Source organism: Diadema setosum, chromosome 4 (assembly GCF_964275005.1).
Source record: "Diadema setosum chromosome 4, eeDiaSeto1, whole genome shotgun sequence".
Taxonomy (NCBI): Eukaryota; Metazoa; Echinodermata; class Echinoidea; order Diadematoida; family Diadematidae; genus Diadema; species Diadema setosum.
Genome location: NC_092688.1, coordinates 45191432 through 45206115, shown reverse-complemented (window position 1 = coordinate 45206115; position 14684 = coordinate 45191432). Strand labels below are relative to the sequence as shown.

The 14684-nt window shown below is 41.0% G+C and overlaps 1 protein-coding gene across 1 annotated transcript; it reads right to left on the bottom strand.

The window, feature by feature from the left end:
* Window positions 1-6369: 6369 nt before the first annotated feature.
* LOC140228043 (uncharacterized) lies at window positions 6370-11942 on the bottom strand. The gene is made up of 2 exons (XM_072308443.1): window positions 9275-11942; window positions 6370-9242 (listed from the first exon to the last, which is right to left on the bottom strand). The coding sequence occupies exon 1, from the start codon at window positions 11920-11922 to the stop codon at window positions 11161-11163; it is 762 nt and encodes a 253-aa protein (XP_072164544.1). The 5' UTR covers window positions 11923-11942; the 3' UTR covers window positions 6370-9242; window positions 9275-11160.
* Between the last annotated feature and the right edge of the window lie 2742 nt (window positions 11943-14684).

The following is a 14684-nucleotide window of genomic DNA, read 5'->3' as shown; positions in this document are numbered from 1 at the left end:
TTGCTTAATATTACTTAATCAATATTGCTAAGTAATCAAAAGTTATCAATACGGAAACAGGTACAATATTCTGTTGTTCGACAATGGCCGTGTTGTCGTTCGCAACATTTCATCTGTATTTCACTACTCGCTTGTCTCTCTGGTGTATCAACCTTCACGTTAAAACACAGATGTTTACAGACAGATGTCTATTATCTTGTTTATTGGCACTGCCATATTCATTACGAGAGCATTCTAATTAGGCGCGACGAAAGCTGTTCCGGACCGCAGAAACGCCTTCTCTATAAATGAATAATTTCTTACGCACTTCATCCGATAGCAACTGATTTGACGTTGACTCCTCTCCAACACTATAGCTGTCAAACAACCATTCTTGTCACGGTAACTATCCAAGGTTTTAGTTTTTGGCACAGAGCAGCCGTGGCTTTGTTGTATCTCCATGAACAATAAGGATAATGTCTGCGATCGAGGCTTGTTTTGTCCTCAGAGTTCAGACATTTTTCTTGTTACTCGTTAGTTGGAAGCACAGTGTATCACCAACGCTCTTTGTAACAATTTCCTCCTCGTTGTTAATCAACCGCTGCAAAATGTTACAGTGTGACCGCTGGGATTCTCTTCCTCCTTTAGTATAGATATACCCACTGGGCGGAAAACCACTTCATTGTCGGCTATTTGAGATCGACATACAAAGAGTTGAGCGTGACTCAGCTCAACTTGAGATGGACGTTTCTTCAATGTCACGTGACATGGCCGCTTGAGCGTCAGATATCAAATCTCGTCTTACAGCATTATGTATCGCGATGAGAAAATATCGAACCATCAGTACGATCATGAGCTGTTTGGAAGTCAAATGCTTTCAGTTTTAACCAAAAAAAAAAAATGTATGAAGTGTTTTTCTTTACAGGGTAGTGACCCCTCACGTCGTAATGACAGAAACGGACCAACTATACTGCAGAAAATCATCCGCTGTTTCCGACGAACTTCACGGGGAACTACCGATGGCTGTCTCGGGATGTTATTGGTGGTCAATAATGGGATAATGTCGTTGGCCTAATCAACTTGTTAATGAAATCATCCATGTGATAATTCAGATGAGCTTCTCGCTGCTGTGTGCTGATAATGAGCAATGACAGATGCAAACAAAACTAAACCAACGAGAGTGAGGTATATCTGATCCGTCACCCAAGCACGTCGATCCAACTGTATCGGTAGACACTAAACATTATGATTAAACTCCAGCGATTCTGACACATTAGCAACCGCGGTTGTTGCGTCCGCCCAGCTTCAGGGAAGAGGGCGACATTTTTCAAGAATTCTTTTCTGCGGCTGGTCATCGAATTAGTCCATGAATGCTGGCTCTTTTTCTAGTTCCTCTAGGCCAGTCATGCAAACACTTTGGAGATAAATAATAAGAGGCTACAGAACAATGTATGCACGCATTCCATGTTATAGAAGGAACTGACATTGACAGAACGACGGAGTAAACAGACAACATAACTGGACAGAGAATCCCACACAAGTGATTGCTAGATTTCCTTGTAGCATTCTTTATTTTGTGTTTGGACCAGGTGAATAGAGGAAGTGAGGCTGTGAGTAGAATATTGATCGCTATGCGGACTTCCAATAAGACCTGTTCGTTTAATCCTTCGACCATTGTTCAAAGGGTCGATGTTGCGTAGTGGAGCGAGCCAATCCGTGCGAAACGCGTGGGTAGATTGGTAGATTGCAGCTCGCATGGTTGCTCTATAGGCCTATATCATGACAGGGAGTACTGGTCCCCAGGTAAATAACGAAGATTTGTAGTATAATACACCCACTTATTCAGTCGTCTAGTTGTATTTGTGTGAATAAAATAATCGATTTGGTGACATCACGATGAATCTCTAGATACAGTGTAATGTAGTATGCGTGACGTGCGAAAGTAATGATTTTCTTCTATTCAAAGTTAAGAATAGCGGATTTTTTTTTTTTCATGAATGAAGTCTACTTAAACGAAAGCTGTGACGCAGTCACATAGATTCCGTGATAGCGTCGAACCGGATCTTGCGAATGAATACAACAAAAGTAAATAATATCGTCTGACAAGATCTACCACGATGTTCGGCGAATTTTTTATGTATCGTGATGTGGAGACCGTCACGGCATTTCGTCGTGTTAAGTATAGCTATAGAATAAAAGCTAGAATACCTCCAACAGAGTTTGAAAGATACATTTTACAGATGTTTTCGAAGAATTCAAATTGTATAGTAGGCCTATGATGTATGGCAACCGGTGAACACGGTATCAACGATGAACTCTCGAAAACGTGAAGCATTTTTTTTTTTCTGCAGACAAATCAGGTTACAAGAAAATAACACGTATTAGAATTGGTCAAATATTCTGCATTACAAAACACTCACACAGTACCATGATACATACACATGCAAAAAATAATTATAGTCTGATTCCCAAAGACGCTGTATACGACTGGAGATACATTTTTGAGCAAACACACTATAAGTGTGAATTCTTGCGATATTGTAACCCCTCGTGTGTCAAAGCTGGAAAACCCCAACGACATTATACACATTGCTGATAAACATCTCGAGAAAATTTGATATGGTATAATCGATATACCTCCGAAAACTTGTCAATCGAGAAAAATGCGGAAAAAAAAGAAGAGCTCAACTACATGAACAACAAACAAAACAAAACATGACATCAAACAAACCCAAACCTAATTATTGTCCATTCGACAGTCCTGGGTCCTCGGCAAAAATCCTATCGCTAATGACAAAGGCAAACGACTCAATTTTTATACATTTAAGATGGATCAATAAGACTGACTGACTGGTTTAATGAGGGGGGGGGGGTGAGAGTTTAAGTAGCTTAACCCCTTATTTGCTGGAACTTTGGACAGCGTGAACAATGCTATAGGGTTTCTGTGTCAGCCGGCCCCTGAAGCACCCAAAGGGTCTACCAAAATCATTTCAACATTGAACAGACACGGTCAGTTTCAATAAGACGTTGTGTCGTTTTGAGGTCTTTTTTCACTCGTATTTCGTCTGTTTGCCATATGGGTGAAAACATCTAATTATTCAATTTACTTACGCAGCATGAAATGAGAGTAGGCCTATTGTTAACCAAACATCTATATATACTCAGCAATACTTAAGGGCATATCAAGCAATATCTATCTACAGGAATGTAGATTTATGTTTACAATCTCTCAATAAGGGTGATTGTGCCCACCAAAATTTCCATGGAGCAAAAGAAAGATAATAATAATAATAATAATAATAATAGTAATAATAATAACAACAATAATGATAACAGTAATGATGATGATAATAATAATAATAACAATAATAATAATCATAATAATAATGATAATAATGACAATAATAATAATAATAAAAAGAAGAAGACGAGGAAAAAGAAAAAGAAGAAAAAGAAGAAGAAATGGCCCCACATGTGCAGCCAATGACAGGCCGGAAGATGGCGCTATCCAACATTCCCAGATTTGCTTTTGACGTCTGGTTCAGTGAATCGTTTTTTCATTAAAGCCTTCCCCCAGCTCTCACTACGATGATTAGACGAAAATTTTAAACTATCAACTCGTAATTAAGTCTAGTATGTGACTATATCTTGTTGTTGATAATTATTTAGAGGCATCATAAACGACACAACTGCGAGTCGATACCTCACAATGATACTAGCATAAGGAACTTAATGTATATTAATGCAGACATGAACAATTTGTTTCGGGAACCTGGCGATTGCTACAATATTATCCCCCCCCCCACACACACACCTTCTTTGCTCGAAAAGATTGAGACACACCACTGAATTTAATTGAAATTACACAAGTATCATCTCGTAAGCCTACAGATCAATATGGACATCATCTACATCACCGTGTATCATTGTGTGTATCATCCATTCTCTTTCATACGACGTCATGAACGTTATACGAATAATTGCACAAGCGAATGTTTCCTAAAGCGGATGGCTTGGTAGTACTGTCGATTTGAGAAATGAGTGCGGGTCATTTTCCTTCTCGTTTATGGGGAATCTATATACAACGCTTATCTATGCTGGATTTGTTCTGAAGTAGGCTCGTCCATATGATAATCATTTATGATTATAATAATAATAATATCTTATTTACCCAGGGTAGCCTCTTCAGTGTTGACACTGCTCTACCAGAGGGCCCTGCCATTACTATTACCCTAGCGTTGCCAGGTACCCATTATACACCTGGGTCGACAGGGACACAGTAAGTAAAAACATCTTGTCCAAGGACGTAAGCACTGGGCGGGATTCGAACTCGTGTCCTCCGATCGGGAGTCGGGAGTCTTATCCATATGCCACAGCGCCCCCACTGGCAAGAGTCGGAATTACGTCCTTCATCACTGTATAACATAGAAAGCCGTTAATGCAATTTGGGGATTGGTTTCTCTTATGTAGTATAAAAAATGTTCCAGACGCCATCTTTACGCGGTCTACGCGATAGAGCCACAGAAATATTTCTGTGGATAGAGCGAGATGACTTTCAGCTAAATTTGAGTACGTCCACGAATCATTAATAGGGAGTTTTAGATTTGCGACGTGGACGTTTAAAGGTATTAGCCCACATTTGTAAACCTGCAGCAATTTGTCTCATAGTTAGCATGGAGTTTGGGTATGATTGCAGTAACACCTGTGCAAAATTTCGTTCCAATTAGTCCATTACTTTCATAAAAATAAATGAAAATGCACCGTAATCCGTATGCATGCGTATAACGCTCGCTAGCTCCGGTCCACGTACGTGTTACATGTACAATGTACGTAGCTATAGCCCGCGCTCGTAATTCGATTTTGGGTCGGGTTGACCCGGTTTGGAAAATTGATTTTAAAACGATGATGATTTTTCTCTCTTTTATCGAATGGTGTAGACAAAGAGCGACAGGTGAGGTATGTTACTGTTATAACTTGTACTTGAAGTCATATTGGACCTGTTTTATGCAGTTTTGATTTTCGTGGGTTTGCAAATGTGGGCTAGTACCTTTAAGACGACGACTGCGTTGGCCGTTCTCCTCTCTCCCTGCTCGAGTTGCAGCTTTAGATTACTCAGTACGCGAGGAAGCAGGCAATGGGATTTTAAAAAGTAAAATAGCGCCCCCATTGGATCACTGCATCAAGTAGCCCTCTGCGGTGTGAATTTGAGCGGACGCAAAAAAAAAAAAAAAAAAAAAAAAAATGGCTCAGGACGCGTAATGAAAACTCAGACGACGCGAGGTCGATTATTAAAAGCAAATTTGCGTGTGCGCAGAACAGGTTTGTTTGCTTTCTTTTTTCTCTGAACGTCCGAAAATGAAAATAAGGCTCGTATAAACTAACCCTAGAATAACGACCTTTTTTCATTTTCGGATGAACGAACCTTCAGAATTACAAACCTTCCTTTATTTTATCAACAACGAAACTTCAGAATAGGGAACCGTATTCCATTTTCGGATTAAAGAACCTTCGGAAAAACGAAACTTCGGAATAAGGATCCTTATAATATATTACGATCCTTATTTCATTTTTGGTTTAACGAACCTTCGAAATAACAAACCTTCGGAATAACAAACTCACTGAATTTACAATGAGGGACATTAAACAGTAAAGTTTAATGTATGCTTGTATGTTTGTGTGTGTTTGTGTGTGTGTGTTTATGAGCGTAAGAAGACACTCGTAAATGCTGTACAGTTTGCACTACTTTAGAGAATGCCTGTGTTTGTTTGCGTGTATCGGTTGACATAATTATACTCTGCTCCGATGTGGCCGAATGCCTGCTACCCACAGTTTAACGTGGTGAATGAATTATGCGTTTCACTTCATTTTCCTTGATAAGAATGTTTGATACGTCATTAAAAAAGCAACCACGTTTCTCAGACATCTCATTTTGGAATAGCAAGGACTGCATCATCATGTTGTTGTTATTTTAAAGATCGAAAGAAGAGAGAGAGAGAGAAATGGGGCCCTATACAAATAATTTGCCCCAGACAGCACTTATAACATAAAACAAACATTATAGATCTTAAAGAGATATAAACAAGAATATTAAATGCATACCAAGTCTCCTAGAGGGAGCTCATATTGTCTCCACAAAGGAGCTCATAAATTCTCCACGAGGGAGCTCATATTGTCTCCATAAAGGAGCTCATTACGTCTCCACGAAGGAGCTCATATGATATTGATGAAAACCTCATATTCTTCAGACAAACTCAAATAACTACACAATACACGCGCGCGTGTACCGCACACTAACTCATCCACGTGCACACACTGAACCACGTACACACACCTCCAACCACGCACAGACACACCCATATCATGGTTCAACCCAAAATAATGTACAGTATCTAAATAGAGCACACACACAATGATATGTTTATTTCAAAATAGATAAAATTACATCATCATGCCCTCAAACTTTATGTGCACCCAAGGGTGCGTCTGGGTTTCGCATTTCGTGTTGCAATCAAGCAAAAATGTTAGATTAATACAGTGCGATCAGTGTAGATTCCTTCTCTACCCATATAGAAGGGGCTAGCAACCTGAGTACCTGTAGCCGTCATTAAATCTTATTTTCACTACCTTTGCAAGTGAATCTATAAAGTCTTGGGGAAATCTTGCTGGAGTAATTATTATTAAACTTTGTCATTTACATCACCACCTATTCACGGCATGTATTGAACGCTGCAAGGTATTAAAAAGATAAAACAATAAATTAACTGTTTTTTAATCTGCACAAAAGCAGAAATCCATGATATGTCTCAGATAGGAAAAAAAAAACACAACAAAACCCTCTTATACCCTTGTGAAATGTGTTGCCAATGGAGATTTCGTTATAAATCTAGCAAATGTTTTTGAACATTCCGCAACAATAATATTACGTAAATAAGACTTCTCAGACGAGAGATTCTTTGATAGTAATCTTATGAAACACCAACAACGAATAATCAAAATCATACAGATCAAAATATACAGCACAAAACCACAGAAAGTTGGTTTCTAGGACTTATAATGATAATAATAATAATAATAAGGTCTTATTTACCCAGGGTAGCCTCATCAGTGTTGCCACTGTTCTACCAGAGGGCCCTGCAATTATTATTACCCTGGCATTGCCAGGTACCCATTTATACACCTGGGTCGAGAGGGACATAGTGGGTAAAAACATCTTGACGGATCAAATTGCTTCCATGGTATCTGCTACTTGTATTTCTGTTATCAAAACTAGCATCATCATGAACCATCTCATTCCATGTTCATTGTGTGAACAACTTTCAGTATTTTTTCTTCAGTTATCTCTTCTTCATCACCGGCCAAAAAGAAGCAAGAAGGGGAAAAAAGACACCAGTGCGAAGCGCCATTTTCGTTGTCTTTATGTTTATTTTCCAATACAATGTACATATAAAACTACAGCATACATTGCAGATCACTCCATTACTATACAGCTTTAATGAAATTACATAAACTCATTCTTCACTGTATGAGGGTTGGCAAAGAGTAAAGCTGGTATCTCACTGAGCGGCGAACGTTTGCGAACGTAGCGAATTTGAGATTCGCCAACTTTTCTGACGAACGTTTGCGAAAAATCAAGGTTCGCTTCTGCCATTAGCGACAGTTAGCGACTTTTAGCGATGTTTAGCGACAATTAGCAACACTTGAGCGAACGTTTGCGAAAGTGTTTGCGAAACACAGATGGCGACTATTAGCGAATGTTAGCAAATGTTAGCGACAGTTTTGCAAATGTTAGCGACAGTTTTGCAAATATTAGCAACTGTTTGCAAATCCTTTGCGACAATTTTACGAATGTTCTTGGACCTAGAAAAGTACCAGGCGATTATGTATAGTCAGACCCATAAAACGAACGTAAAACCTTCCACTGCATTCAGATCTCTTGTGACAACCGTTCAAGATGGATTTCCAGTATATGGAAATAAATTTCTGCCAAGAAGAGGCTCAAGGTGCTGCTATCCTTGTAGAGCTGCGTTGTCAGGCTACAGCTATTGTGCAGCATAAGAGAAATAAAATAAAGAAAAACAAGAAAGGAAGAAGAAAAGAAAGACTGTTTGGGTCAGAGAGTGGTTGCAGAGGACAGACTTGCAGCAATTACATGATGGAGATGTCAAGAGCTTCAAGAACTTTCTTAGAGTGGAACCATGTCTGTTTCAGAAGCTTTTATATAGGAACCATATGGTTACTTGTTCGCTAGCAGTGGCGAATTAAATAAAAATGTTAGCGACACCGTATTACGACCGTTTGCGAATTCTTACAAGTGTTTTGCGAATGTTTGCAACTGTTAGCGAAAATACAAATTCGCAAAGGTTCGCAAAGAAATTTTGAACATGTTCAAAATTTCTTTGCGACAAGAAAAACTGTTTGCGGCAATAAAAACCGTTTGCGAACTTTCTTGCGACTGTTAACGAACCTTTTGCAACCCTTTACGAACCCTGGCGAAATCCCAAATTCGCTACGTTCGCCGTTCAGTGAGATACCCCCTTAACAGATAGAAGATTTTCGGCGTTCCTATAGAATGTGACGCAGAATATGTACCCAGCGGCTATTTCTATTCCTCACTTTCAGCAATGAATATTCACGATCCGCGTGAACGAGAATGACGATGGCCCGGTAATGGTATTGCCAACGAAATTCTGATTATCTAATTATCTCAGCGTCCGCAAAGCATCACAATAATCCTTTTCTTATCATTTCTTTCATGGCTATAACATCATCATTCATATTGTTTGATATCATCTTCCTTATTGCTATCCTCATCGTCATGTTCATAATTTCACAACGAATCGTATCTTTGTGCGTTTGAATAATGTTTAAAACAAATCATTGAGGCGCCATAGGGAAAGATGAGTTGTGTAACTTGAATGATATCGACTACACATTTAACATATCACCAGTCATTTTTCATTTATTTACGATTGCACACGGAGAAATGGGTAGAAAAATCACTTGCCTTGAAGGGGCAGTTATTGTCGGTTACAGCTCGTTATTCCGAAGGTTCGTTATTCCGAAGGCTCTTTAGTCCGAAGATTCGTTATTCCGAAGGTTCATTGTTCCGAATTTCATTTTCGGATTAACGAATCTTCGGAATAACGAACCTTCGGAATAACGCCATAAATGTTCGGATTACCCTTTTTCATTTTCGGATTAACGAACCTCTAGGTATAGGGAATATGTGTGTTTCGGATTAACGACCCTTCGGAATAACGAACCTTCGGAATAGCGAACCTTCGGAATAACGAACAGCACCCGTCATTGTCTGCACGAACACGTTTATAATAGCTTGTTATATCTTGGATCCCAAACACGTTTGAACTTTGTAGGGAGTCTGTTTTCTATATATTTCTTTTCCACTTTAGGTCTGGCGGCAAGAGGGGGTGTGTTGTGCATGAACGTTTCTATGGAAACGAAGGACGTGGAGGAACACACTTATTGAAAACTTGTTGCTGTCGCCCTGATTGCAGTTGCACCCTTCTCGTTTGTGATTTTTGTCAAAATGATTAAAAAGAATGAATAAATAATTATATTTATGCAATACATAGCCTCGTATCACACACATGGAACTGTTTGTACATCTCAAAAAAGATATGAAAGCTAAAGCAAAACAAAAGACAAAGCAAAGCAAATACAACACACGGACATACTTCTTTACCATGAAGCATAAGTATCGTTCAAAATATTGTCAATTAAAGTTAAACTAGGTATTACTTGGAGACATTAACCTGCTGAAATCAAACATTTTTTTTTTTAATCAGTTGGACCGAAGCACCCTCTCCAAAGAGCAATGCAAGTCTTTGAACTTTGACAAAAACTTGAAGTGCGCAAAATTAGGTCATGGCTTTAGTTGGCGATATGCTTTAGAGTAACCTTGACTTCTTCCCCGAATGCTTGCCTCCTATTTTGAGGTGTCGTCTAGAAGCACATGGATTCTCGAAGTGACCTGCGTTTTACGAGGAACATGCACTCTTTCTTCTTGTCCTTATAATCATCATTATGCTTAAGGAATTATGGTCGGTTGCTTGTGTGAACAAATGATATGTCCAATTACAGGGAGAGAAAGAGAGAGAGAAGATAAAGATGATGATAAGCAGCCTCGAAGTCATGCCACAAGCAAGCTAGATACCGATGATTTCCATCTCTCTCGAAATGTAGTGGGTTTGAAAAAAGAGCAAGTATTGTAATTTCTATGAAAAATAATTCTCTTCATTTGCATGAAGAATTTGAGACATTGAAAAAAAGTACAGTAATAATAATTATCATATCTGCCACAATAGCTCTGCATAAACTACATCTTGAAGTTTGTCATTGATAAGGATTACGGACATTGCATAGTCCCTTAGATTAGTTGTCTCAAGTTTACACCTTATAACATTGTAAATGGATTCCCAAGTAGAATTTAAGGGCAGATATGATAACTGAGGTTAATTTTGTTGACCTGTGACCTTTCACCTCTATTATTTTCAAGTTTACATCTTTGCCTATTTTTCTCCTTCTGGCCAGACATTACAAATGGCATTCCTTTGCTGAAGGTCTTCCTAAAAATGTGATTTTTAAATGAAAATGCAACGATCTTTTAACCTTGATCTTTGCCTTCTTACCACTGCCATGTTCAAGCAAGTAAGTGTCAATTTATTTCTATCCTGTCCACAGACTTGCATCACATTCCTAGCTGATATTGACTAGATTTTTCCCAAAAAAGTACAGTGCCATTAGATCATGGCGTTCCCATCTTTTACCACTTTGCTTGATAGGTGATAGCCCATACATTTCTACCTTTCTTCTCAGATCACATTACCACTGGACATGATGAAGTAACTGAAAATTAAGTTTTTAGCCAAAGGTCCAATTTCCTTTGTCCTTGAAGGATTTCACTAAAACTATATCAGTGCATCTGTGCATCATGTAGTGCACGTTTGCCAAGTACCAAGGAATAATTTTCCTTTAATCGCTCGTAACAAAGGATCCATAGCACCCTCCTGGGAGGAGACATAAAAAACATGAAAACATAAACAATCGCAACTTAACTATTTATCGTGTCTATGTCGTATCCGAGGCACCACGACTCCCGAAGAAAAAGGTGAAAACACTGTCGAAGATCATCTATAACTGACAGTTAGAAATCACGCTTGTTCAGACTTTAGCCGGGCTTTCCTTGTTAGGGCTGCCAGACCTATCGTAGATGATGCCCCAGTTACCAATCGTTAGCCACTCGTTTCCCTCACCAACGGTCATCAAGCGAAAGGAGTAGACGTTTTCACATGGCAGAGTGAACCTGAACGATGTCACGTACACGGCGTGAGGTCGAATGGCGGTTGTTGTCATGGCAACCACATCATCGAATTTGTCGTAACTGTACGACGTGACACTGTACCGGAAAGACTTCTCGACGTCGGCATCATACTGGACCTCGATGCATCCTTTGCCACTGGATGTCTCAAGTTTCGTCAAGTTGGTCTTCATTCCCAGTTTGTAGAAGACCTCGTTGGGTCCGCTCATCATACATTCCTCGGGGAATCTCGGTTTGTTGGATTTCTTGTCGACGACTAGGAGCCATCCTCCGATTCGCTTGTTGCTGGTGACGTCTTTCGGTCTTGCAAACACCTGCAGCACAAAGTAGCCAGTCTCCTGCATCCGGATGTGGAAGGCGGTTGTGATTGTTGATTCTCCGACAGTGGGCATCGAGCTGATCATGACTCGCCCAGCCTGGAGGCGGCTCTCATTCTCGATGTCCTGGAGGCAGCAGGATAGAAACAGATCCTTACCAGATGGCCACCTCAATTCGAATCGCGTCTCTCCATCAATGGCGTGAATCGTTGACGACGCATGGACGGGGGACAACTTTATTCCGTAGTCCCTGAAGTGCTCGTTGGGACCCCAGACGTGGTATCCCATGATCTTTGTGAAGACCAGCGACCGACTTCCCACGCTGGTGCCTTCATCCTGGATGACGTACTCTCCCTGTCGTGCGTACTCCTTGCCACCCCTGTTGATGAGGAGTCGGAGGATGTAGCGTCCCGGTATCGGGCAGAAAATATGCACGATGACCACTCTCCCAATGCACTCCATGTACACACGATTGGATATGAACTTAGGATGTATTTCCACACGGAAGAATCTGTACACCATTTTCACGCTGGAGTTCTTCAACAGGAAGGTGAGCGATGCCTTGCCTTCGATTGCCTTCACGATGGGAACAGGCTGGCCGACGGCCTTTACGTCCCTACAGGTGAGGGACATTCCGCACATTCCGGTGTCGTGAGCTACCATCGCTGCGTTTGTTTGACCCCCTTTTGCGATGATGGTAAACGTCACGAGATGACAGTGACCCGTGTCTACGACGGTTGGGGGTATCAAGGCGTTGGGGTCGCGCTCTTTACCTTTATCGCACACAAGGTGCGCGAAGATCTTCAGCGTCCACACACCGTCGCGCGGAATGTAGACAGCCACATGGAGTACATTTCCCTGCCACCACTGGACCACATTGTCTCTGTTCTCCGTAAAATCGGCGGAGGACATCAGCGAGGACCAGGTCGAGAGTGGCACCACACTCCGCAGGGCGATGCGGACTCGATTGTTTCCGTCGGCTCCGATCACCCCGGACGAGTGGCTGAGCACCTCGAGATCACACACCGATGCGAGCGCGCCGAATGTCGGCTGACTGATGAACTGTTCGACCGACATGTACGAGACTGGCTCGCCGTACTTGTCCAGTGGCTGCGGAAGGCGCCGTGAATTGAAGTACCTGGGCTCAGCTAGAAATTCAAATTCTCGGAATTTCTCAGGACAGCAAGACGACTCTGTTAACAAAAAAAAAAAATGATGAAGATTATAGAAAATATACAAGAACTTGAATCGCTCTATTCTAAATGGTCTCTTGTGATGATGAAAAAAAAAAAAAAGACAGACAAGAAACATGATTATTATCTTCAGCTTTGTCTATAGTACCTTTCTAATTCCCTTACTCTGTTACCCGGGTAAACGCTTGAATAAGACTCTGCTCTTACCGAGCAATCTTTGCAATCATGGCAAAATTTCGTCCGAACACTTTTTACTTCACATGTTTTACTTAGAAGGCAAAAAATTGTTTAACAAATTTAGACTATAAAAACAAAAGTAAAATTTGATGAAGTTGTGTACTTTGCGATTTTTTATACAGTTCAAGAACAAGCAAATTTGAATAATGCAAATGAGAAAGCTGATCAAGTCATCACCCAACAACTTGCCGTATAGTTTGTACACAGAATTCAACCCCCAAACACGACGAGGACATTTTAGGGACGAAGGTGGGCAAAAAGCATAAAGAAAAACAGACTAAGTGCAGTTGAGGAATCCGATTAGTAAAAGCGCGGAAGTAATCTGGGATTATGACTTCCGGTTGACCTTTCACCCACCTGATTTGCGGCATGCTGAAGTGCAATCAGCGAAGAACCAGTAGCCGTCAAGTTTGACCCTATTCCATGCGTGGATACACGGTGCCCTGCCAGGCTGGGTATTCTTGTTGTAGCCAACCACCACCTCGCACTGTACACCGGCAATGCTGCATCAAAAACGAGGAACCAAAACACATTGGAATTTAATTCAGTAAAGTACACCCACTCCCATAGAGTCCCTTCAAAAAATGATAACAGGCGTAACGTATGAGAGCGTAATAGGATTTTGTTGAAGTATCATACTCTTCCCAACCCCTTCCATCTCCTTCTCTCCCCTTTGTGTCCGATCCCTCCTCTATCACTTTACCACTTTCTACACATCTGCATCCCACTTCTCCATCCCACTTCTCCAATGTCTATTCTTTCTTTCTCGCTAAAACCTCCTCTGCTCTCATGACTTTCTAACCATCTCTGTCCTCCTACCCTTATTCGATTGTCTCGAAACATCTCCATTTCTCTTCTTCTTCTTACTTATTTCGATTTTCGGCAATTTCTTCGCACCACATATTCTCCTACTTCTTCTTTCCCTCCTCCTCCATTCCATCTTCTTTACATTACTTTTTTTTTTCTTTTTGTTCCTCCTGTGTCCTGCTCCCCATCTTCCCTCTTCTTTTCCATTCTTTTTTTTTTTTGCAACCCATTCACATTACCATTAATCACCTAATTCACCTTCTTCCTCATCGATTTCCTAGCCCCATTTTCCCTTCCCACTCCCTTCGATATCCCCATTTTCTGTACCCCCTCCTCCTCTCCCCGCCTTCCTTGACAGAGGTTCGCTGGGATCAGGCATAAACAAGACATTCATCTGCAGTCCGCCACAATTACATTTAGAAATGCTGTGGTCCATAAATCCAAGAAGAAGATATGCGGAATGTTTAGGCTGCCTGGCAACCATCTTTTTCCCCTGCATACCTGCACAGATACTGCAGCAGCTTCGAGTAACCAACGCAGTCAGCGAAGCCATTGACGAGCACCAACATGGGGAGGTCGTCGCTGGTCGACGAGGAGGAATTCATCTTCCGGAAGTCGCACTCGTACCTGATCGCGTGGGCCACCCAGCGAAACAAGACGCGGAACTTTTGAAAGTCGTTCTTGGCCATTTTGGTCAGGTAGAGTACTAGCGTGTCCGGCGGCGAGAGTCGAAGGTTTTCAGGCGCCTATACATCAGATTGAGAGAAAAATAAAGTGAACGAAACAACGTGAAATAAAGCCTGCATGGAATCC

Excerpts from the sequence above, each read along its gene's own strand:
- LOC140228043 (XM_072308443.1), bottom strand. The coding sequence starts at position 11,922 with ATGGGATACCACGTCTGGGGTCCCAACGAGCACTTCAGGGACTACGGA.